General features: G+C 38.7%; 1 protein-coding gene across 9 annotated transcripts in view; it reads right to left on the minus strand.

Moving 5' to 3' along the window:
- The window catches only part of AGFG1 (ArfGAP with FG repeats 1), an 82,915-nt gene that overhangs the window by 33,680 nt on the left and 23,770 nt on the right, over positions 1-25,465 (minus strand). For all 9 annotated transcript variants that reach the window (XM_032754121.2, XM_032754116.2, XM_032754113.2 and 6 more), the window contains exon 3: positions 70-185. In XM_032754121.2, the coding sequence (XP_032610012.1) occupies positions 70-185 (116 nt within the window). The remainder of the gene's footprint in view (positions 1-69; positions 186-25,465) is intronic.

The raw sequence follows: 25,465 nt of genomic DNA on the forward strand, positions 1-25,465 counted from the left end.
GACTAACCTTACCCATAGTTAATATGTGATTTGGGGAGGCTTTATTCTACATACAAACTCTTCACTCACCATCTTTTCTTTTCATACTTTTCTTGTAGAAACTCTTTCACTTTTTGTGGATCCCTGAAGTCTGGAATTGCTGAAGATCTATCATCAAATAATCCTAGCCAAATCTGTTTACAGACCTTTGGAAAGAATTAAAAATATATATGTTAAATTCAACATCTTCACTTAATGAAATTTTAAGGGGATACTATGATTCTTTCAGGAAGCTAATCTACATAATAATGTTAATGATATGCTTTCAATGAGGATACTAATAAACAGAAATAGAGGAACTAAATTTAGTTTTTAATATGTTGCAGTACGCAGTAAAATTTTAGCAACAAAATCATTAAAAAGGGGAAATGAAGAGTGAAATGGGATTTCAGAGGACCTGGGGTCTTTTCAGTCTTGGCATAATCATAAACGTCACCATTAGCAAAGTCATGTAACCTGCTCAGTTCCCTTACTCACAAAACAAAGGAACTGAACCAATAGCAATTTCACAGGCCCTTTAGCAAGTCTAAAAAACCAAAAAGAACAAACGAAAATACTAGAATCATAAACAATTTAAAACTGTAACAATAAACACAAATATAAGGCAAACACACTATTAGCTTTATAGCTGTCTCCTATGCATTTTTTGTCCAACAGCTAAAAAATGAGAATCTGAGATATTTAACTTTCAGAAAAACCAAAAGAGAAATGAAATAAAATAGCACAAAAAGAACTATAAAGAGAAAAACTGGTAAGGCAGACTTCATCAAAATAAAAAACTATTCTTCAAAAAACTTAAAAAATACAAAAATCAAGACACCAACTGATAAAAAGTATTTGCAAAATGTGTAAGAACTTGCAACTGGAATATATAAAGAATTCCTACAACTCAATTATAAAAGACAGATAACCCAACACTTGTTTTGGTTTTTGTTTGTTTGAGAAAAGGTCTGTCTCTATCACCCAGGATGGAGTGCAGTGGCGCAATCTCAGCTTATTGCAACCTCTGCCTCCCAGGCTCAAGCCATCCTCCCACTTCAGCCTCCTGAGTAAGCTGGGACTACAGGAGTGCAGCATCACAGGTGGCTAATTTTTTGTATTTTTTGTAGAGATGGTGTTTCACCATGTTGCCCAGGCTGGTCTCGAACTCATGAGCTCAAGCGATCCACCCGCCTCAGCCTCCCAAAGTGCTGGGATTACAGGCGCAAGCCACCACGCCCAGCCAACACTTGTTTAAAGAGGGGGCAATAGGTCTGAACAAACACTTCACCAAAGATATCAGCAGCCCACTATCATCAGTCATGTATAAAATGCAAATTAAAATGACACTGAGGCCGAGGCCGGGTACAGGCAGATCACCTGAGGTCAGGAGTTCAGGACTAGACTGGCCAAAATGGTGAAACCCCATCTCTAGTAAAAATACAGAAAAATTAGCCAGGCGTAGTGATGCATGCCTGTAATCCCAGCTACTCAGGAGGCTGAGTCAGGAGAATGGCTTGAACCCAGGAAGGGGAGGTTGCAGTGAGCTGAGACCATGTCATTGCACTCCAGCCTGGGCGACAAGAGCAAAACTCCGTCTTTTTAAAAAAAAAAAAAAAAGACACTGAGACTCCACAAGATAGACATGCATATACTACTAGAAAAGCTGAAAACAAAGTGTGACCGCACTATGTGTTGGTAACAATGTGGAACAACTGGAACTCTTTAGAATGTAAAATGGTATAAGCACTTTGGAAAACATTTGGCAGTTTCTCAAGAGTTAAACACAGACCTAGCATATGATGCAGCCATTCTACTTCTAGGTATTTATTCAAGAAAAGTAAAAGCACTTTTCTACACTCAGACTGTACATAAACATTTATAGCAGCTTTACTGATAACAACCCCAAACTGGAAATCACCTAATTGTTCATAAACAAGTGAATAAATAAACAAATGGGAGAATATCCAAAGAAGAACATTATTCAGCAATTAAAAGGAGAAAACCATTAATACAAGAAACATGAATAAACTTCAAGATTATGCTGAAAGCAACCTTGCACCCCCCCCACCAAAACGTATATACTGCATATTTCCATTCATTTAAATTTTTAATGTAAACCAGTCTACAGTGATGAAAAGCAGACCAGTGGATTCATTACAAAGGGGTGCACAATGAAAATACATGCTATCTTTTTATTGTGGTAGTGGTTTCATGATACATACAAATGTCAAAACTCATCAAATTGTACACTTTAAGTATGTACACGTTATCAGTTTAAATACCCAAGTTATCAATTATTCCTCAGCAAAATTATCAAAAACAAGTCCGCAAGTTTCCAAAATATATTATTTTAAAGAATAAGCAATTATGACACTATGAAAAGAACATAGTATCTGGTTTCAAAAATCCTGACAAGTATTTAAGAAATCAGGGAAGGAAAAGCATACTTCTCAATCTTACCTGCTCACTGAACTGGGTACGGGAGAAATAAGAGAAAGGATAGGAAAAAGGACTTGCCCTTCTCTCCTTTCCTATCATGTCCCCAAACGTGTTTCAAAATATTTCTTGTGGGTCGGGCGTGGTGGCTCACGCCTGTAATCCCAGCACTATGGGAGGCCAAGGCGGGCGGATCACAAGGTCAGGAGATCGAGATCATCCTGGCCAACATGGTGAAACCCCACCTCCACTAAAAATACAAAAAAAAATTAGCTGGGCATGGTGGCGCATGCCTGTAACCCCAGCTACTCCAGAGGCTGAAGCAGGAGAATCGCTTGAACCCAGGATTCAGAGGTTGCAGTGAGCCAAGATCACGCCACTGCACTCCAGCCTGGCGACCAAGTGAGACTCTGTGTCTGTCTGTCTATATATCTATTTCTTGTGGTTCCTTCCTATTCCAGGCTCAGTACAGATACTATAAAGTCATTTAGGAAGTGACAGTTAAAACAAGTGAGGACTAGAGTAAGGCACAATCTATTATGAAAACATTTCACTGGCAACGCCTGAGAAGTACAGACATCCAGGAATAGGTAGTGCAACTCACTGCCAGAAATACTACAAACCTTTAAGAGACCCAGCTTGTCCAATAATATTTAGCCACTTAAAAAGAACTACATGGGACTCTCCTCAGGCAGAAACCTAACTAATGATTCTCCCAAAATGTAATTCTTTAACAGTTTTAAAGATTTATCAGTTACATTCATAAAGGGAGGCCTGGAAGTTTTTCATTCTTCTATTTTAAATCTTCCAGAATGAGAAAACAAGAGATAGCATAGTTATTTACCCAAAGCCATGAAACTACTGACTGTATCTGATGGACACTTTACTATATTCCAAAACCTCTGCCACATATAACTTTTAAAACTAAAATCAATAGATGAAAAAAAATAAACATACAAATAAATAAATAAAATGAAGCAGATGGGCTAAGGGCAGCCAGATCATAGAGCTGCCATCTTGGCACTCATAATGGTAATGCAAAGCAAAGATGGAGTGCTTGATAATAAACTATTTGACATAAGCAGCCTGCAGGATTCCCTCAAAATTGTTTACTAACTGCTGTGGTTCTGTTTCTGCTCTCTGGAAGGTCACACTGCTAGAGAAAAAAGTCATTTAAAATGGCTGCTTGAGTCCTCTACAAATTCAAACTGTCTCACTGTCAAAGTCCCTCAAAGTTATTAATCGGCTCTAATTTCCTATTATATTGCCCCACAGCAGCTATTTCCTATATTTATAGATCAAAATCCTAACCATTCTTGACATTCTTGGCAGTTGAATTCTTACTCAAGTGAAGTAACTCTCAATATGTGATTCCCAGTTCCATAAATCAGCAAGCAACATCAGTGTCAACTAAGAACTTGTTGGAAATGCAAATTTTCAGGAGCCACCCAAGACATGTGAAATCAGTCCCTCTAGGTAGAACCCAGCAATCTGTTTTATCAAGTCCTCCAGGTTATTCTGAAGTAGGCTAAAGTTTGAAAAACAATGTTTTAGTAACATCTAGGCCAGCAGATGGAAACTTACTTTCTACCTGTAATTTTATTCATCTTTCCTTGCCTCTGTATCAGAACATCAGAGAGAGGGGGAAAGAGAGATTCAAACTATACATAGCTTTCAGCATTTCCCAAATTTAGCCAGTAAGCCTATTATGGGGTAAGATTCATTTAACGCAGACAGTGTTTCAGTGACACACCTGGGAAAACATCAGTCTCTAATTCCTTATGACCTACTCACAGTTTAGTCCCTGAAAGGCTGCCTTCTGCTCCCAACATTCTACTAACATTGCTATTTCAGGCATCTAGATTTGCTGATAGAGTATAAAGTCTCTTTTCTGCTTGTTCTGGTTTTTTATTAAAATAAACACCATCAACTGAAAAAAGGGGGTTTCAAGGTTGGGAAAAAAGGGAGAGAATGAACTGACTAGGAAGCACTGAAGACTTGTGGCCATCAATATCTAAAGTGAAACTAGTCAGAAGGCTGTGTTTTTCTCCAGCTTTATCTGGCTATTTAGGTAAAAGTAGGTAGAATATTGGTTTACTCAAGCAGAGTATGACAGAGGTTGGAAAAAGGTGATTATATTAACAGACCACGGAATCTAAGCTAAGAAATATAAAGACATCAGGAGGAAGATGGATAACAAACGGATTTAGTGAAATGAAGGAATAGAGGTGCTGATGATTGTCCCAAAATTGTTGGCTCCAGTATCAGAGTAAGCCAGGAAGAGAGAATCAGTGGTGGTCAGAGAACTGGATGCTTGAAACTGAAATCTGGGAGGTGATACAGTATCAATCAATAAAAGGTCTAAAGTAGTATGAAGGATCACTGGAGGTCAAGGAATTCAGGAGGCCACGCAGATATCTACGTGGATACTGGAATTGCCAAAATGATTAACACTACTGAGAATAAAAACAGTATTTAAAATGAATGAGGGGGCTGAATACGATGGCTCCCTCCTGTAACCCCAGCACTTGGGAGGCCAAAATGGATGGAATGCTTGAGCCCACGAATTCAAGACCAGACTGGGCAACATGGCAAAACACAGTCTCTACAAAAAATACAAAAATTCGCTGAGCATGGTGGTGCATGTGTAGTCCCAGCTACTCAGGAGGCTGAGGTGAGAGAATCACCTGAGCCCGGCAAGTAGAGGTGGCAGTCACCCTTGATCATACCATTCTACTCCATCCTGGGTGTCATAGAGTGAGACCCTGTCTCTAAATAAATAAATAAATACTGAATGAGGAGGACTGACTGGTATGACTGCAACAAGAAGATGCAGCAAGTGATAAAATCTATTGACATTAAAAGTGGGGATGAGGGGCTAAAAACAGCACTGAGGAGCAAGAATGACACCTAAAGCAAGGAATTATATGGAACAATGGAATTAGTTTTGATGGTCTCTTTTAGGGGAGGTGAATAATCTATTCTAATTATAGAATAATGTGATGGTTATGGTAGTTAATGAGCTTGGACAAGGGAATCAGACTGCATGAGTTTGAATTCCAACTCTGTTTGCTGCTATTTGACTTGAGCAAGTTAACGTTTCTTTATCTGTAAAATGCAAATAATAATAGAACCTATTTCATAGGGAGGTTTAGAGTTAAGTAAATTAATATATGTTTTGTACTGGGAACAGGTATATAAACCTTAAATAGTATTAGTTTGGCCAGGCGCAGTGGCTCACGTCTATAATCCCAGCACTTTGGGGGGTCAGGAGGTAAAGACCAGCCTGGACAAAATGGTGAAACCCCGTCTCTACTAAGAACACACACAAAAAATAAGCCGGTTATGGTGGCATGCACCTGTAATTCCAGCTACTCAGGAGGCTGAGGCAGGAGAATTGCTTGAACCCGGGAGGCAGACGTTGCAGTGAGCTGAGATAGTGCCACTGTACTCCAGCCTGAGTGACAGAGCAAGACTGTCTCAAAAAAAAAAAAAAATTGTATTAGTTATATTACTTTTGGGCCTGGTCTCTTAAGTGGTTTGTAGTGATGGGCTACGGAGTGATGAGATAAGCAATGACTGGGAAGGGTGGTCTTACCAGGAAAATACAGGAAGCTGTAGATCTCCCTTCATTCCTGCTGCAGACACAATGATAGTGGTCTTGACAGAGCAATCTCCCTCCTCTGAACTTCTAGCATTTTGTAGCTCTCACAGGAAACTCATTCCAAACTGCCTAGTAGTAGAATCACGGAGCATGTGTCTCATTTACTTTTGGATCCCCATAATGCTTCAAACAATGGGCTGTGCCATATTAAGTGTTCAACAAACTGGTAATACTCAAAGCCAGGTATTATGGAAGAACTAAAAATAAAATCACACCAGACAACAGAATTCATAAAATTGTTAATTTTTTCCCTTAGTCCTAATCCACTCTATAATTGGAATCATAATAGACACTGACAGAATCTAAAACATGTTAAAGCATATTTTATCAGTCAGTTACTATAGAAACAGATGGCACAGTCAATTTGGATAATTTGAAGGAAGTTTAATAAGGAGACTGTTACGAAGCATAGGTGGGTTGTAAGGAAATCACAAGTGAGAGTGTTATATCCCAGGGTTAGTAACAGCAGGGCCTACCACTACCCACTGGCAGTAAAGCAGGGGAAGAAAGAAACACATCAGCTGCCTGATAGGAACTGGAAACTTCAATGGAAGGATGCGGCCAGGCTGCAGAAATACCACAGGAAGAAGTCAGGGAAGTAAAAATCCTAACCTCTCTCTCCTCCTTTCCTTCAATCAGCTGAAAATGTTCCCCACCAGCTGAACCCAACTAGAAACCAGGGACAAGAAGCCCATTTGTATATCCAGACAGACCAGCTGCTTGGAGCCAGAGCAAGGAAAAGACTAGAGTGAGAAGTGCAGATAGCAGCTATCCAGCACAGCAGCCAAATCATGATAATAAATATATACAGGGCTAGCAATTTAACAAACTCAGTTATGAATACCAAAAACAGGAAACCTTCATACTCATTCCCAATTACTCATATATAAAAGGAAAGGTAAGAATCAGTGTTATATCAGTAATCCTTGAGGGGGACAGCAAATTGGAGTGGAAACTTGTTGAAATAGATATTCACCTTTATTTGGAGAAAACCTTATTTTCACAAAAAGGATAAAAAGAATAAACCACATGGCATAACTCTGCTTGTAACCTCTATATAGAAAGATAAAAGAATAAGGAAAGGACAGAGAATCTGGAATTCAGAGCATCTTTTTTCACTAAGCCAATCTACATACATCCAACTAGATTTCATACTTTCTTTTTTGTCCTTTCTCTACTTAGTAGAGATGGAGTAACCCTCTAGGTAATCCTGCCTCCTTTTGTATGTAAGATATAATCACAGCACTTAATAATACTGCCTATAAAACACAGGAACAAATAACAGAATAGTTTAAAAACTGAAAATCTGATGAACAAGTAATCAATATCCACTTTTTGGAAGTAGAAAAACTGAACAAAAATAAATATTAACAAACAGTAAATACCATTAGAAGCTCTCTAAACAGGTATCGTGGACCTATACAAAATTCTATTACCAACATATTATTTTGCCCTAAAAGGAAGAAACAAGGGAGAAAAAGTCCATACTCAGAGAAATAATCTCAAATATATGCCATGACTAAAGTAAAATACTGGAAAAATAAGTACATTATTAATGTTAAGTACATTATTAACATTTCCTACACTGATCCAGCCTACGTTAGACTGTATTTCTAGACCACTAGCTGATTAGTATTTCTCAGTGACACATATCTAAACAATAAATAAACTGAATGATGGCTGCACAAACAAAAACACTATCCACGTGTGCTTTATACAAGAGAAACTGATGGTTTTGCATTTACATACATCTTTTTTAGGAACTTTACAGTATATTCTATCTTAACATTTGGTTTTATAAAATGTGCTAGCAAGAATTAGAAGTTATGCAACTGAGTAACTAAAAATAGGCACACACAAGCTGTATGTGAGATCTCTGAGGCATAGTGCCTTTGTGAACCAGCCACATAAATGGACAGGTAAGGGACTATGAGACTTAGGAGATGAAATCCGACTTGTTTATTTTGTCCTAGGGTTTCTTTAAAAATAATTTATTTAAGCACAAACTACCTTATAACAGCTTCCTTAATGTAAAAATCAAATTCTTCATCACAGCCTATTAGGCTCAACAGAATGTAACCCCTGATTAGCCCTCCAAACTAATTTCTAAACTCTTTCCAGCCTACTGGCCTCCTCAGAAAGTCTTCCCTAACCATCCAATCCAAAGGGACAATAATCCCTGTACCAAATCGCAGATACGCACTCTCACATTATTTTCACAATCTTTATCTCATAATTTTTAAATGCGAATGTCATGAGGTGGGAACCTCCTCTCTGATTCAACACTATTTGTATGCTTGGTACCTGACACCAGTAAGCACTTAATACCTGGTGTATGAGTGAAAGCAACTTCCTTAACAGCCCTCAAATGTATACACAATAGAAATTATCCTTTTTCTTTTGTTCCATCTAAAATATACATGCTGACCTAGAACATTTAGTTCCCCAACTTATTTAGGTAGAAATAATAAATTCACTGATCCAAATTCTCACGTCATATATAGCCAGGGATCAGCAAACTGGGCTAAATCTGGGGCCTATGTATGTAGATAAAGTTTTCTTAGAACACAGTCACACCCACTTGCTTATGTATTGTCTATGACTACTTTCAGCTACAACATCAGCATTAATTTCAACAAAGATCTTATGGCACCCATAAAGCCTAAAATATTTACTATCTGACTCTCATAGAAAAGGTGTGCCAACCCCTAACATACCTGCAACCATAGACTATGCTACCATCCCAGCATCCAAGACTAGTAACAATTTAAATAGGATAATAAAAACCTGTTTTAGAGGCATATCTAAACAATACATAAACTGAATGATGACTGCACTAACAAAAACATATTAGAATGTGCACAGGGAATAACATAGACAGATGGGCAAAAACTTTTCCCTGGAGGAAGAACTTCCAAGCAACAGCAAGGACTGTCTGAGAGCCAATTTATTATACATACTGATTCACTTGATAATATAGGAGAAAAAGTAACAGAATAAGTTTTGGTGAAAGATTAATAGGTATTTAACACTTGTTTTCTGAGTAACTACTAAGTACAAAGAAACAGAAATGATAAAACATTTGAAAAGGGATTAGGAAATCTCACAAAGGAAAAAAAGAAGCAAATATTTAGAATAGAGAGAAATAAAATGCAATGGATAGTAAGAAAACTTACTTGCAAGTATCTGCGTTGTGAAGGAGAGCAACAACTCTAATTCAGACATCTACTGTAAGGACTTAGTAAAGGGCAGCACACACAACTCACATACCCGGACGCGGTGGCTCACGCTTGTAATCCCAGCACTTTGGGAGACCAAGGCGGACAGATCACAAGGTCAGGAGATCGAGACCACGGTGAAACCCCGTCTCTACTAAAAATACGAAAAATTAGCCGGGCTTGGTGGCGGGCGCCTGTAGTCCCAGCTACTCAGAAGAGGCTGAGGCAGGAGAATGGCATGAACCCGGGAGGCGGAGCTTGCAGTGAGCCGAGATCGCGCCACTGCACTCCAGCCTGGGTGACAAAGCAAGACTCCGTCTCAAAAAAAAAAAAAAAACTCACATACCCATACCTTGTTTCACTTAAGGTCGCTAACATCAGAACTGTGCTCTAGATAGGATGAAAAGAATCGAAACCCAGCTATATTAGCTTGGAGAAAAACAGATTTGCAGACAGCATACACCAAAGCACTCCAACAAAATAAAACAAATACTTCATGGGAACCAGGAATGCAAACAGGAAACCATCTGGGACCTGGGCAGTCTGAGTGCCTATCTCCTAAGCCCCCTCTCAACTCACCCCTCCACCAAGACATAGTTTACCATTTTGCTTCTCATACTATGTCTTGTCCCCACTCTTGCTTCTCTAAGTACAACTTTTTGTTTACTTGTTAGCCTACACAGAGCCCACTATATACAATTTTTCAGTTCAGATGACTCATTGTTTGAATACAGCCTCTGTAAACCTCAATTCAATTTCTGAAGAAACAGAACCTGGTAAGTCACTAGCCCCAGGGTTAGGTGTCCATTCCTGGTACAATCAGGGGTGTGGATGTGTGTGTGTGCATGTGGGTGTGTGTGTATGTGTGGTGCTGTGTTTCATGGTTTTCCCAGGGCGATAAGCCTTCTCTTCTTTCAGTAAGGAGCATGAGTACGGTAAGCACCCCTCCCTACCCCCCTCAACACACAGGTTATTTATGAACGTGCTTTGTAAATTACAAAGAGCTTTATAAATGTAAGACTTATTATTAGTGAAGTCATAGTAGTTTCAAGGAAGATTATCATCTGCCCAATCGTCTCAAACTAAGATAACATAAGTAAATTACCCTGTATGGTATGGTGCCTGGCACAGAACAATGGCTCTGCCTTTTAATTTTATTTACTCTGCCTTTCATGAGTTTCCTTGTTTTATCTAGTTAAATATATCAGTTTTTACTTTGTGACTTCTTCCATTGCTTTCAGTTTATAAAGTTCTTCTGCATTCAAATGCTAAATATGTAGTTGGCTATTTGGCTGTATTTTCTATAGTAATCACTCTGTGTTTTACTGTTACCCACCCCCACCATGTATACATCCTTAAACATTACAATTTAGTTTTGCTTCGTTTTTAATTACAAAATAATTTATTTTACAGAAAAGTTGATAGTAGAAACACATCCCACATACCCTTTACCAAGTCTCCAATGGTAACATTTGTTTTATCATTCTCTTGAGAAAAATAATTTTTTTAATGAACTATTTAAATTGATGACATAACAAGCCTTTTACCCCAAATGTGTATTTCCTAAAAATATGTACGTTCTTTTACATAACCATAGCACAATTATCAAAATCAAGACATTAATATTTTATATTATCTGATCTAAAGATTAGTCAGTAATCTTAATAACGGCCTTTATGGCAAAAAGAAAAGGTTTTCCTTGTCCAGAACCCATTAACTGTCTTGTCTCTTTTAATGTGGAACATTCTTTACTCTTTCTTTCATGACTATGACATCTTTGAAGAGTACAGGCCAGCTGTTTGGTGGTATGTCTCTTACTTTGGGATTCCTCATAATTAAATTAACGTTATGTATTTTGGGGAAGATACTACGTAAGTGACGCGTCCTTCCCGGTGCATCATTATCAAGAAGGAAACACAACATCAATTTGTCCCAGTACTGGTGTATACTTGGATTATTTGGTTAAAATGTATCTTTATCCATTTTAAAGTCACTGTTTGTCCCCCTTGGGATTAATAAATATTTTGCAGGTAGATCTTTTGAGACTGTTTTCTACATGTTTATGGCTTCCTTTATGACTTAAATTTTAACGCTAAATTTTTTCTGAAATTTTGGCGTATCATGTCAGGTAACATTCTAGTTAATTTTCCATTTATTGAATAACCAACTTCCACAATGAATGTTGAAATTCTTTTGTTTTACAAGATCATTCACATTTATAATATATGAACGTTACAGTATATCTCAGGATCTAATCTACAGATCTGTGCCTATCCTTGCACTAGTTTCAGGTTGCTTTAATTATTGACTATTTACAAACAGTAAATAATTTTACAAATTATTCCCAACTAGTTTTACTTTTCTGTTCTTTTGGATAAGCTTTAGAATTATTTCCTAAAAAGAAAAAAAATCTCAACAGTGTTTCCATTCCAATTGTTCTAAACTTATTTTGTGATGCCTCTTAAAGCAAAGCATTCTCACTCACAAACATATGATGAACCTGATATGCAAGGTTGCCAAGAAGGAAAAATTAACCAAAGGTGTGTTCTTGCTTCCCTACCTCACATACAGACGTACACACAGAATAAGCTTTACATTTTTTACATTTTCCAGAATACACCCGGAACAAACAAGGAGTTGAGCAAGGGAGTAGCAGAAGAGGGCTAGCTTGTTTGGTCATATAACCTTCAGAAATGATTAAGAACCTTATATTCTGTCTTGATATGAAGTAAGAATTGTTTGTGGATTATCTATGGTTTAAGGATATCATCAATACCAGCCACCTCTTAACACAAATACACTCATCCATTATTTAGTTCAATCTAGGACTCAATGATAGTGATCTATTTGTACTGACACTCTATTGTCTTGTTGTCCTGGTGACTGAAGGCATGCATTTGCGAGGCAGCTGACCAAGGTTTGGAATGTAGTCACTGGCCAAGGAACAGAGAGAATTAGCCCAAATTCAAAACAAGCCTCTGAAGTAAACCACATTTGTACCATATTCTATGTAAATAAACCAAGAGGTGGGGAAGAAATAGTTTTCTTTCAACATTTCTGAATACAAGGGTGGCTCACAGGTTAATTTTTAAAAAAAGGAACATTCAGGCAAAGCTCTTCTAGGTAAAAATAAGATTTGCAGAAGTTTTAAATCGGTTTCAAAAACCGATTATCTCATAGAACAAAGAGGGGAAAATTTGGGCATCAGCAAGAATAACTGAATCTGAGTGAAACATATCAAATAAATAAATTCATAGTAATTTAAAAAAACCTAATTGCTTGCTGTTGGAAATGATATGAAACTATTTTGAAGAGTTCAATATTGAAGACCACAAATGGTGGTGCACCATATCTACTGATATTTATAAATAGTTTTAATGTTCTTAAAAGAAGAATAAAACTATTGCATCTTAACGTAAATAACTTTTATTTATAAAAATAGCTTTTTCCAAAACAAAAAAATTAGTGAAAAGGCACTGTTTTGTTTTTGTTTGTTTGTTTGTTTTTTGAGACGGAGTCTCGTTCTGTCATCCAGGCTGGAGTGCAGTGGCGCCATCTCGGCTCACTGCAAGCTCCGCCTCCTGGGTTCATGCCATTCTCCTGCCTCAGCCTCCCAAGTAGCTGGGACTACAGGCGCCCGCCACCACGTCCGGCTAATTTGTTTGTATTTTTAGTAGAGACAGGATTTCACCATGTTAGCCAGGATGGTCTCGATCTCCTGACCTCGTGGATCCACCCACCTCGGCCTCCCAAAAGTGCTGAGATTACTGTTGTAATTTTTGTAAACTTCATTAATGTCTTGTTAGGTAGGAGCCAGCTGATTTCTCATCTGCTTCTGCATTTTTATGTTATGTAGCTTCTAGAAAACGCTGTATACCCATGAAAACAGGAGTAAAAAAACAGCAAACTGAGTCTCAGTATTATTAAGCTTTTTTTTTTTTTAACTTTAAAGAACCTCTGAAAAGGTCTCAAGGATCCCTTACAAGTCCCAAACTGTACTTGGAAAACTACTGAGTTAGACTATCACCATTTTACAATTCCTAATTAGTGGATGTAGACACTGAGCATTAGCTGCTAACATGACCAAAAATTAAAACTTCTAAAGTGGTTTTTGATAAAAAACACCACAAAACCTACGAAATAGTGGATCTTTCCCATTCCTGAAATTAAGCCTGAATCTTAAGAAACTACTACAGCCAACCACCGGTTTATAGGTAACTGGGAGAACAGAGGAACGCTGACACTACGTGGATGGCATTAGCAAAATCCAGAAGGTAGAATAAATGACTTGGTTAGCAGAAGGGCAGAGAATAAGAATGAGTGACTAGAGAGGAAACTTAGAGGATAAAAAAAGACTTAAAAGGGCAAGCAGTGTAGATTTCTTCCAGTAGTGGCAAAAAGGCTCACGTTAAAACCCCAACTCTCCAGCAGATAACAACTATAAACTCTGGACAAAGTTTATAAAGACACTAAAGAGCAACCACAAACAAGCTGAAGAGGAAAGAAACAGCACTAGGTATGTGCTTGTGTGCTTTTTTTTTTTTTAAAAGGATCATCACTTGAAAGCAGTCATGCAGGGCTGCTAAAACTCAAACAGAAATACACAAGCCTTAGAGCTTAAAGTACAAGAAGACAAGAGGTTCACCACAGCCATAGCAACTTGAAAGTGAGGCATAAATCCCAGAAGAGAGATGGCCAGAGAAAGAAAATAGGTACCACAAAACTTGCGTTATCAACTTTTCCCAAGTCTCTGGCTCACTCCTGATCTATGTGTGCATGGGGCTGGCTCACTCCTGACCTATGTGTGCGCATGGGGCTGACTTCAAACAGTTCAATTAAAGAACTGAGCAGAGATTTCAGCTGGCACTCACCATGGGAGCAGCAGAATTTGCTAAAGTAAAAAACAAAACAATTAAAACCAATAGTTTATGAAGGAACAAAACAGAATCCAGAGGCACTACATATACAAAGAAACAGGAAATTATGACCTATAATCAAAAGAAAAATCAAACAGCGACAGATTCTGCAATGATAAAGATTTTAGAATAAGCAGGCAATGACTTAAAATAGCTAGTATACTTATATTCAAAAACATATTACAGGCTGGGTGCAGTGGCTCACACCTGTAATCCCAGCACTTTGGAAGGTCAAGGCAGGTGGATCACGAGATCAGGAGTTCAAGATCAGCCTGGCCAAAACAGTGAAACTGAAACCCTGTCTCTACTAAAAATACAAAAATTAGTCGGGCATGGTGGCGGGCACCTGCAATCCCAGCTACTCAGAAGGCTGAGGCAGAGAATCACTTGAACCTGGGAGGCGGAGGTTGCGCTGAGCCAAGATTGTGCCACTGCACTCCAGCCTGGACGACAGAACAAGACTCCATCTCAAAAAAAAAAAAAAAAAAAAACACAATAAAAAGACTATATTATAGAAGAAAACATCCTTACAATAAATAAAAACGAACAAAATCTGAGCAGAGAAATGGAAACTCTAGAAATAACAGAAAAAATATAAATGCTAGAGACAGAAAAGATAATATCTAAAGTTAAAAATTAGAGCTTAGAGATAACAGAAGAGTGAGTTTAGGATAAGAGAGAAATTGTCCAATGTGGAAAGTAAAAAGATGGAGGGAAAAAAATTAAGAGAGCCTCTGGAAACTGCAGAACGGTATCAAAATGCCTAACATCCATGCAATTGGAATCTCAGAAGGAGAGCTGAGAGAGAATGAGGCAGAAAAAACATCTGGAGGGAAAATGATGAAATTTTCCCAATTTGGTAAATGAAAAATGTACAGATTCAAGATCATCATCAACCACAAGTAGGATAAATACATACACATACACAAAGCATATCCAGGTGCATCACAGTCACATTCTGAAAACAAAAATAAAGTGTTTCACAACGACCCATCACTACAAAGAAAAAATATAAGTATGAGATAAAGTAAATTTCAAAAGAGTATTATCAAACATAAAAAAGATAGTACATAATGGTGGCATAATCAAGAAGACATAATAATTACATCCCAGCACCAATAATAAAGTTTCAAAATACATGCAGCAACAAATGATATATTTATTATAGAAAAAAATATGTAAATCCACTGTCCAATTGTTCTATCTGCAGTTGCTTAACTAGACAAAATCAGTAACATGGATCCACAACATCTTAACACCATCAATGACAGAGCTGTAATTGTCATTTATAGAACACTACACCCAACAACTTCAGAAAACACACTCCTTTCAAGTACACACTGTACACTCACCAAGACAGAACACGTGCTGGACCATAAAAGAGATCTCAATAAAAAGGAAAGCAGTGAAAATATATCAGAAATGTTCACTGATGATATAGAATTAACTCAGCAATCAATTACAGAAAAGGACGTAGGAAAACCCCAAATATGTAAAAATTAAACCACTACTTCTAAATAAATCAATGGGTCAAAGGCGGCCCACAAGGGCAATTAGAAAACATTTTGAAACGAATGATACAATACATCAACATTTGTATAACACAGTTAAGTAGAGCTTAGAGGGAAAATGATCACTTTAAAATGTTAATAGTTGACAATATGAGTTTGAACTCTGTGCATGTCTGCTTACACACAAATTTTTTCAATAAAAGTTACACCAAGTTAGCTGGGCACAGTGGCTCAAGCCCATAACCCCAGCACTTTGGGAGGCCAAGGCGGGCGGATCGTTTGGGCCCAGAAGTTAGAGACCAGCCTGGGCAACATAGTGAAGCTCTATCTCTACTAAAAATACAAAAATGAGCCAGGCGTGGTGGCGTATGCCTGTGGTCCCAGGTGCTTGGGAGGCTGAGGTGGGAGAATCACCTGAGCCCGGGAAGTCAAGGCTTCAGTAAGCCGTGATCCAGCCACTGCACTCCAGCCTGGGAGTGACGGAAGTTGAGACCCTGTCTCAAAAAAAAAAAAAAAAAAAAGAAAAATTTACACCAAGTGTCCCTGCCTCTTCCACCTCCCCTCCACCTCTCCAGTCTGTTACGTCCAAGACAGCAAGACCAGTCCCTCTCTCCTCCTCTTCCTCCTCCTCAGCCTACTGAACACAATCTACTTCCACTTAATAAATAGTAAATACATTTTCCCTTCTTTATTAATGTCTTAATAACATTATCTTTCCTCTAACTTTGTATTCAAAGAGCAAGCTGTAGAATCAATGACCTCAGGTCCCACCTTTAGTAAGCTAAAAATGAGGAAATAACCCAGAGTAAAGAGAAGGAAATAATAAAAGAGCAAAATAATTATAGATCCCATACACATTAAGAGAACAAGACTATTATGAATAACTTTATGTCAATAAATATGACAACTTAGATGAAATGGGCAAATTCCCTGAAAAGTACAATTTATCAAAACCAGTATGACAAACAGATAATCTGCACTGTGGTCATTTTCACTCTCTACCACAGTGACACTCAGATCCCAGTGTGCCTTTCCAACTTCCTAAAGAGCCCAGTCATCTCAATTTGGGCAGCTGGTCAAAGGTGACTGAGTCATCAACTCCCAGATTCCACCACTTGGTGCCCTAAGCTGCCAACAGTGGAGGGAGAAATGAGGAAGGAAGGGAGAGAAAATCCAGCTTGGTCTCCATGTCTCACAATGGTAGCTCAATCAGGTAGACCAAACAGGCAACAGGCCAAATTTGGCCCACAGGCTTTAGTTGGTCAACCCCTGACCCAGAATATCTAATGCAATCTTTAAAAACAGAAAACTGAAGGATTTGTACTATCTGACTTCAAGATTTACTAGGAAGGCAGAGTAACCAAAAGACAGTGTTGTATGGCATAAGGGTTAACAAATACATAAATGACACTAAATAGAGAGCATATAACAAATAATTATACGGTCATTTCTTTTTTTTTTAATTGAGAAACAACATCTCACTTTGTTGCCCAGGCTAGAGTGCAGTGGTGCAATCACAGCTCACTGCAGCCTAAAACCTCCCCAAGCTCAGGTGATACCCCCCACCTCGGCCTCCCAACTAGCTGGGAATACAGGTGCATATCACCATGCCAGGCTAATTTTTGTATTTTTTGTAGAGACAGGGTCTCACCATGTTGCCCAGGTTGGTCTTGAACTCCTGGGCTCAAGCCATCTGCCCACCTCTGCCTTCCAAAGTGCTAGGATTACAGGCGTGAACCACCATGCCCGGCCTGGTCACTTCATTTTTGACAAAGACTACAAAGCAACACCAAGGAAAGAAAAGTGTTTTCAACAATAGAACTAGAAGTGTATATATTCATGTAAAAATATGAACCTCAATCCCTATCACACCATACACTAAAATTAATTTGAGATGGATCATAGATGTAAATGTAAAGCTTCTAAAATAAGTAAGATTACCCTCATGATTTGAGAGGAAGCAGATTTTTTAAGCCAGAGAAGAGGAACCATTCACTATAAAACAAAAAACTAATAAATTGTATTTCATCAAAATGACAAAACTTCCGCTTGCCAAAAGATATCAATAAGAAATTTTAAATGAGGGCCAAGCATGGTGGCTCATGCCTGTAATCTCAGCACTTTGGGAGGCCGAGGCAGGTGGATCACCTGAGGTCAGGAGTTCCAGACCTGCCTGGCCTACATGGCAAAACCTCATCTCCACAAAAAATACAAAAAATTAGCTGGGAGTGGTGGTGTGAGCTTGTGGTCCTAGCTACTTGGGAGGCTGGGGCACAAGAACCAACTGAACCCAGAAGGCGGAGGTTGCAGTGAGCGGAGATCGCATCACTATACTCCAGTCTGGGTAACAGAGTGAGACTCTGTCTCAAAAAATTAAAAAAAACAAACAAACAAAAAAAAAAAAACACAGACTGAGAGAAAACATTTACTAAGGATATATCTGACAAAGAATGAACAAATTATAATTTATTCATAGAATAGAAGCTAATACTTGGTAATAAACAGGAAAAAGTATAGACATCCACATGCATAACTCTCAAAAGAAGGTTTACTTCGGTTGGGCACTGTGGCTCAGGCCTGTAATCCCAGCACTTTGGGAGGCCAAGACAGGTGGATCGCTTTAGTCAGGAATTTGAGACCAACTTGGGCAACACAGTGAGATCTCGTCTCTACAAAAATAAACAATATTAGCCAGGCATGGTGGGACACACCTGTAGTCCCAGCTACTTCGGAGGTTAAAGTGGGAGGATTGCTTAAGCACAGGAGGTCAAGGCTGCAGTGAGCTATAATCGCACCACTGCACTCCAGCCTGGGCAACAGAGTAAGACCCTACCTCAAAAAAAATAAAAAAGGAAGAAGGGTTATTTTAAAAATCACATTTTAACTTACTTTATATGAATGTGACTAAAAAAACAAAACAGTGCCTCAGGAGTAGGCTCCGTCTCTACTAAAAATAAAAAAATGGGCCAGGCATGGTGGTGTATGCCTATGGTCCCAGCTGCTCAGGAGGCTGAGGTGGGAGAATCACCTGAGCCCAGGAAGTCAAGGCTGCAGTAAGCTGTGATCCAGCCACTGCACTCCAGCCTGGGAGTGACAGAAGTTGAGACCCTGTCTCAAAAAATTCAGGGAAGGACTGAATAGGAAGAAGTGTCCAGTGACTGTCTGTAATGATGCTTACGTGCTATATTTGTATAGGGCTTTGGGTTACCGAATTGGAAGCAATGATCAAAATTCATCCAAAAGTACACTTAAGATTCTTAAGTTTCACTGTATGTAAATTATACCTCAAAAAACTGAACGAATACTGAATTCTAATTAATGATAGATATACCAGGTTAGGCCCAATGGCTCATGCCTATAATCCCAACACTTTAGGAGGCCAAGGTGGACAGATCACCTGAGGTCAGGAGTTCAAGACCATCCTGGCTAACATGCCAAAACCCCATCTCTACTAAAAATACAAAAACTAGCCCAGTGAGGTGGTGGGTGCCTGTAGCCCCAGCTACTCCGGAGGCTGAAGCAGGAGAATGTCTTGAACCCAGGAGGTAGAAGTTACAGTGAGCCAAGATCACACTACTCCAGCCTGAGCAACAAAAGCAAGACTCTGTCAAAAAAAATTAGGCTGGGCACAGTGGCTCAAGCCTGTAATCCCAGCACTTTGGGAGGCTGAGGTAGGTGCATCACCTGAGGTCAGGAGTTCAAGACCAGCCTGGCCAATATGATGAACCCTCGTCTCTACTAAAAATACAAAAAATTAGCTGGGCGTGGTGGTGAGCGCCTGTAATCCCAGCTACTTAGGAGGCTAAGGCAGGAGAATCACTTGAACCTGGGAGGCGGTGGTTGCAATGAGCCAAGATCATGCCACTGCACTCCAGCCTGGGCAACAAGAGTGAAACTCTGTCTCAAAAAAAAATTTAAAAATTTAATTTAATTTAAAAATAAAAAAGATAGATATATTGCAGTTTATAGAAGTGATGTGAACTAATGTTTTGAACTTACTTTGAAATATCAGATGGACTGATGAATGGATACAGATATCTGCTGAGGCAAATATGGCACAATGTTTATTGTACCTGTGTAATTTTTCAACTTTTATGTATTTGGAATTTTCCATAATAACGTTGGAGGAGGGGAGGAAAACAGGCAGATCTGGCCATTGTGCTATGGCTGTCAGCATTCTCTGCCCAAGTCCAGAGTCCTGCTGCAGCTATCTAGGAGAGCAGGTTCTGAGAGACAATGTAGCAGATAGCCAAACCAGGCTCCCTGCAGGCAGAGCAGCTGGTGAACCACTGCTCACCTGCCATAAGACCTATGACACTATGCTGCCATTAGATGGCACAAAGCAGGACAAGTTCTCCTATCAAAAGAAAACTGCTCACAGCCACTCCATCCTTGGAAAGAACCTAGGATCACAGGCCAGTATGAGATTGTCCTTGGGGAAGTGGTGGGAGTCATGGTCCAGTGGCAGACTGACCAAAAAATATCACCCAAATCAACAAGAAATTCTTGCAGGCATGGCCTTTGGCTACCACTACCCAAACCTTAAACATCATTACCAATTCCTCAAAAACCTATGAGACTGGAGGGCCTGTTTATTTTCTTCTTACCAGCTCATAACGTACCCCATAATCAGATGGCGTACTCTGTTGCCAAAATGAATGTCAGCTGCTGTCCTGACAGACAAACAGGCTTCTTGTCCTGCAGTAAGAACCCAACATCAATTTTAAGGAGACTGAGTAGCAGCTGATGCCAGAGCAATGGAAAAGACACAGGAAAAGGCCTACAACTAAGATGTGTACCAGGTAGCACTCGGGCTGCGTCCGTGTCCCACAAGGCACTGAACTCACCTGCGCTGCTATGTTTCCCAGGGACTTTAAGCCGGCAGGGGCCCCAGGTTACAGATTATCCAGCTCCAGAATAACTACCTGGCCTGAGGCCCCCACTGTCTTAACACAAACCTCTGCCTGAATCTATGCCACATACCACTAATACAGGCCCATTCCAGTCCAATCTTTGCAGATGTCACTGTGATTCATCTAGCCTCCAATCTCTTTTTTTCTTTTTCTTTTTTTTTTTTTTTTTTTTTTTGTTTTTTTTTTTTTTTTTTTTTTGAGACAGAGTCTCACTGTCACCCAGGCTGGAGTACAGTGGTGCCATCTTGGCTCACTGCAACCTCTGCCTGCTGGGTTGAAGTGATTCTTGTGCCTCGGCCTCCAGAGTACTTGGGATTACAGGCACACACCACCACGCCCAGCAAATTTTTGTATTTTTAGTAGAGATGGGGTTTTGCCATGTTGCCCAAGCTAGTCTCGAACTCCTGGCCTCAAGTGATCCGCCTGCCTCGGCCTCCCAGAATGCTGGGATTACAAGCATGAGGCATGGTGCCCTGCCAAGCCTCCAACCCTTTATAAGCACTCAATGTGTGGATCTTACCTGGATCCTCACTCAAACAAACCATTAGGAAAAAAAAAGAAAAGTAAGATACTTATAAACAACAGAAAACTTAAACACTGACCAGATGACTAGATTATTGTTAATTGTCATAGGGACAAAAATAGCACTGTTGCTATATATATTTTAAAGTCCTTGAAGTTTACAGATAACATGAGAGTTGAGTTTACAGATGAAATTTTATGTCTCGCATTTGCTTAAAAATAATAAGAAGACAGCAATGTGTTGATGGAAGTTTGGTATATTATCTACTTGTCTAAATGCATGAATAACTCCACAAAAAAAGTCTTTAAAAAAGAAAATCGTCTAATGATTTATATTGTTTTAATTCGAGTCAAGTAAGATTTTTTAGAAGATAACACACAATGGCAAGAAAAAAAACAAGCTAAGAGGTTACAGGAAGCTAGAATGGTAAGGCAAACAGCTAGAAAGAAATAAACACTGTAACCTGGAATATGTAATGTAAAAAAAGTTAAGTAAACTCTCAGAGTAGTTACAAACAACATCTAGCTTCTTCTATAAATCTCTGGGTTTTCTGTCATTCAAAAAGACCCACAGATTATGATATGTTCAAAACAAAGACGTCTACATTTTCTACATTTTTGTTAATTAGTATATTTCTCTGAAAGCCAACCGTTAATATCAAATAATATACTCTAAATATTTTCAACTTTACCAAGTTACTACTGACTAGATTCAGCTAATATTTAGAAGAGCTATAGTGTCATACCTTCCTTTCAAAATGCTTAAAAGGCCAGACGTGCATAAATATGCAGACATTAAATAAATATCCCTTAAATAATACAATAGTGTGCTTTAATATTTTAATTGAATGGTTTTAAACCTCAGATATCCATCCCTCTAGGAAGCTATTCCCTCGAATAATTAATTTTGTACTTTAAAATGTTTTTCAATGTAATGTATTATTAGTGAATGTTTTCATTTATTAATACCATCATACTGACTGAAATTCTGCAAAAATTTATCTCCACCCTAAATTCAATTCAAAGCATGCCATGTTCCTATGTGATACTTATTTTCTGCGTTTAGGAATCAACTGGAAAAGTATCTTTGCCCATAAAAGCACGATCTTGGGCAAGTTACTAAACCTGGGGAAAAAAATTTTTTTAGTGAGATACCATCTCACACCAGTTAGAATGGCCATCATCAAAAAGTCAGGAAACAACAGGTGCTGGAGAGGATGTGGAGAAATAGGAACACTTTTACACTGTTGGTGGGACTGTAAACTAGTTCAACCATTGTGGAAGTCAGTGTGGCGATTCCTCAGGGATCTAGAACTAGAAATACCATTTGACCCAGCCATCCCATTACTGGGTATATACCCAAAGGACTATAAATCATGCTGCTATAAAGACACATGCACACGTATGTTTATTGCAGCACTATTCACAATAGCAAAGACTTGGAACCAACCCAAATGTCCAACAACGATAGACTGGATTAAGAAAATGTGGCACATATACACCATGGAATACTATGCAGCCATAAAAAATGATGAGTTCATGTCCTTTGTAGGGACATGGATGAAACTGGAAAACATCATTCTCAGTAAACTATCGCAAGGACAAAAAACCAAACACTGCATGTTCTCACTCATAGGTGGGAATTGAACAATGAGAACTCATGGACACAGGAAGGGGAACATCACACTCCGGGGACTGTTGTGGGGTGGGGGGTGGGGGGAGGGGGGAGGGACAACATTAGGAGATATACCTAATGCTAAATGACGAGTTAATGGGTGCAGGAAAACAACATGGCACATGGATACATACGTAACAAACCTGAACATTGTGTACATGTACCCTAAAACCTAAAGTATAATAATAAAAAAATAATAATAAAATAAAACCATGATCTTACATCTATATAATACATCAATTTTCAAAATGTTTTCCTATATACTACCTTCAAATCAACCTCATGAAATACGCAAAACAGATACTTCTCACAGATTACAAAGGAAAATTAAGCTCAGGGAAAAGTAGTTTGCCCAAGGTGACAAGGTACATAAATTAGTGGTAATCAAACTAAACCACGGATTTTTTTGAGTCCTAGTAAATTAGCCAGGCATGGTGGTACATGCCTGTAATCCCAGCTACTTGGGAGGCTGAGGCAGGAGAATCACTTGAACCCGGCAGGTGGAGGTTGCAGTGAACCAAGATTGCACCCCTGCACTCCAGCCTAGGCGACAGAGTAGGACTCCGTCCCCCAAAAAAAACCAAAAACAAGAAAGAAACTCATTTGGCTATATATGCTTGTGCATTTTCACTGCTTTAGGTATAATTAAGAAGTATGCAAGATTATGCCACAGAGATGTCTATAATGTCTTGAGGGCAGTAAGACCAATACAGAAGAAACTAAGAGCAACAACAAAACATTTTTTTTTTTGTAAATCTTATAGTGAATGTTATTTTTTAAACAGTTTAAAATACATATGGGGGTGTTAGTATCTGAGGTATAAAAACTCCTGAAAGACTGATGGGATTAGAAGAGAAAAGTCAAGCAAAAAGAGAAAAGTCAAGCAAAAATAAAAGCCAGCATTGGTAAAATGGCAAGAAAATTAGAATACAGATAGCACACGTGGAAAATAAAACAAAGATCACTGTAGTAAAAACATTTCTGCTGGCAATAACGTTAAGAAAAGATTAGCTACATTAAGAAGCCAGGTCATAAAAAGATTTACATTGCAAGCTGAAAACATAAGAGTTCTATACATCTTCAATCTGCAGACCAAACTGGGTCATCACTGGCCTGTTTTCATACTGCCTTAACCTAAAGATGGTTTTTACACTAAAGAATTGTGTGTGTGTGTGTGTGTGTGGGGGGGGGGGGGGGTGGATTTTAAACAAGGATATGCAACAGAGAATACAATTGGCCCACAAAGCCTACAATATTTACTATCTGGCCATTAGGAACAGTTTGCCAACCCCTGCTATGAGCAACAGAATAATTGTAAATCCTAAATTAATGAGTATGTAACTTAACTCTGCCACTCTATATGACAACATGTTGTTACTAAAATAACTATCAATTTTCATTATTATTAAACTCAGCAGAAAATCAAAGTTAAAATGCTCCAAGAGTTTAAATACATAACCCGAATATTAATGTAAATGGCATGACAGTATGCTATGAAAACTGAAAAATCCCCCTAAAGAAACCATCCAAACCAGGAATGAAAATAAAAATTGATAATTCTTATAACTTCTACCACTTTAGATTCAGATTCAATAAATAAATACTATCTGACAAGAAATATGCAGGGAATTTTCACAAGTTGGCCTAATTCAAAAAATCCTAGCATTTTTATACATAGGTATTATAGTTACTACTAATAGAAATTAAGGCTAAGAAGCTTCTTGCCCAAGGTTCAAAACCTGCATAGTCCAAATATGAGTTTTCAGCACAAGACCACTATACTTTTATTATGTCTCCTGCATGTAGAAGACTGCAAAGGGAGGGCAGGAATCATCTCCCTTTTTGTATCCCTAGGACCTAAGGACAGTTCCTGGCACATAGCAGGCTATTTTATTTTATTTTATTTTTTTGAGACAGAGTCTCACTCTGTCGCCCAGGCTGGAGTGCAGTGGCGCAATCTCAGCTCACTGCAAGCTCCACCTCCCAGGTTCACGCCACTCTCCCCAGCAGGTAATTTATTAATAAATCTCTGCTTCAAAAATGAATCAATCATGAATGTTAACAGGGGAAAAGTGTACATTATTGCATGGGTTTTCAAAGCAATCATTTTGTTTTTTTTAATCTAGTATAAAGATAATCAAATACTGGCATGCAATCCCTGATTTTACTCCTACACATAGACCATGCCTGTGGAGCATCAATAGTAATGCCTTTTTTTTTTTTTTGAGACAGTCTCGCTCTGTTGCCCAGGCTGAAGTGCAGTGGCACAATCTCACTGTAACCTCCACCTCCCATGTTCAAGCGATTCTCCCACCTCAGCCTCCCAAGTACCTGGGATTACAGGCACACACCACCACGCCCAGCTAATTTTTTTTTTTTTTTTTTTTTTTTTAGTAGAGACAGAGTTTCGCCATGTTGGCCAGGCTGGTCTTGAACTCCTGGCCTCAACTGATCCATTCGCCTCCGCCTCCCAAAGAGCTGGGATTACAAGCGTGAGCCACCGCACTTGGCCAGTAGTGATACTTTTACTTTTAGTCTTCAAACATATTAGGAAGGTTAACTTACTACTAGAAAACATAAACTATACAT

The sequence above is a fragment of the Hylobates moloch genome, unplaced genomic scaffold (assembly GCF_009828535.3).
Source record: "Hylobates moloch isolate HMO894 unplaced genomic scaffold, HMol_V3 SCAFFOLD_1, whole genome shotgun sequence".
NCBI classification, from domain to species: domain Eukaryota; kingdom Metazoa; phylum Chordata; class Mammalia; order Primates; family Hylobatidae; genus Hylobates; species Hylobates moloch.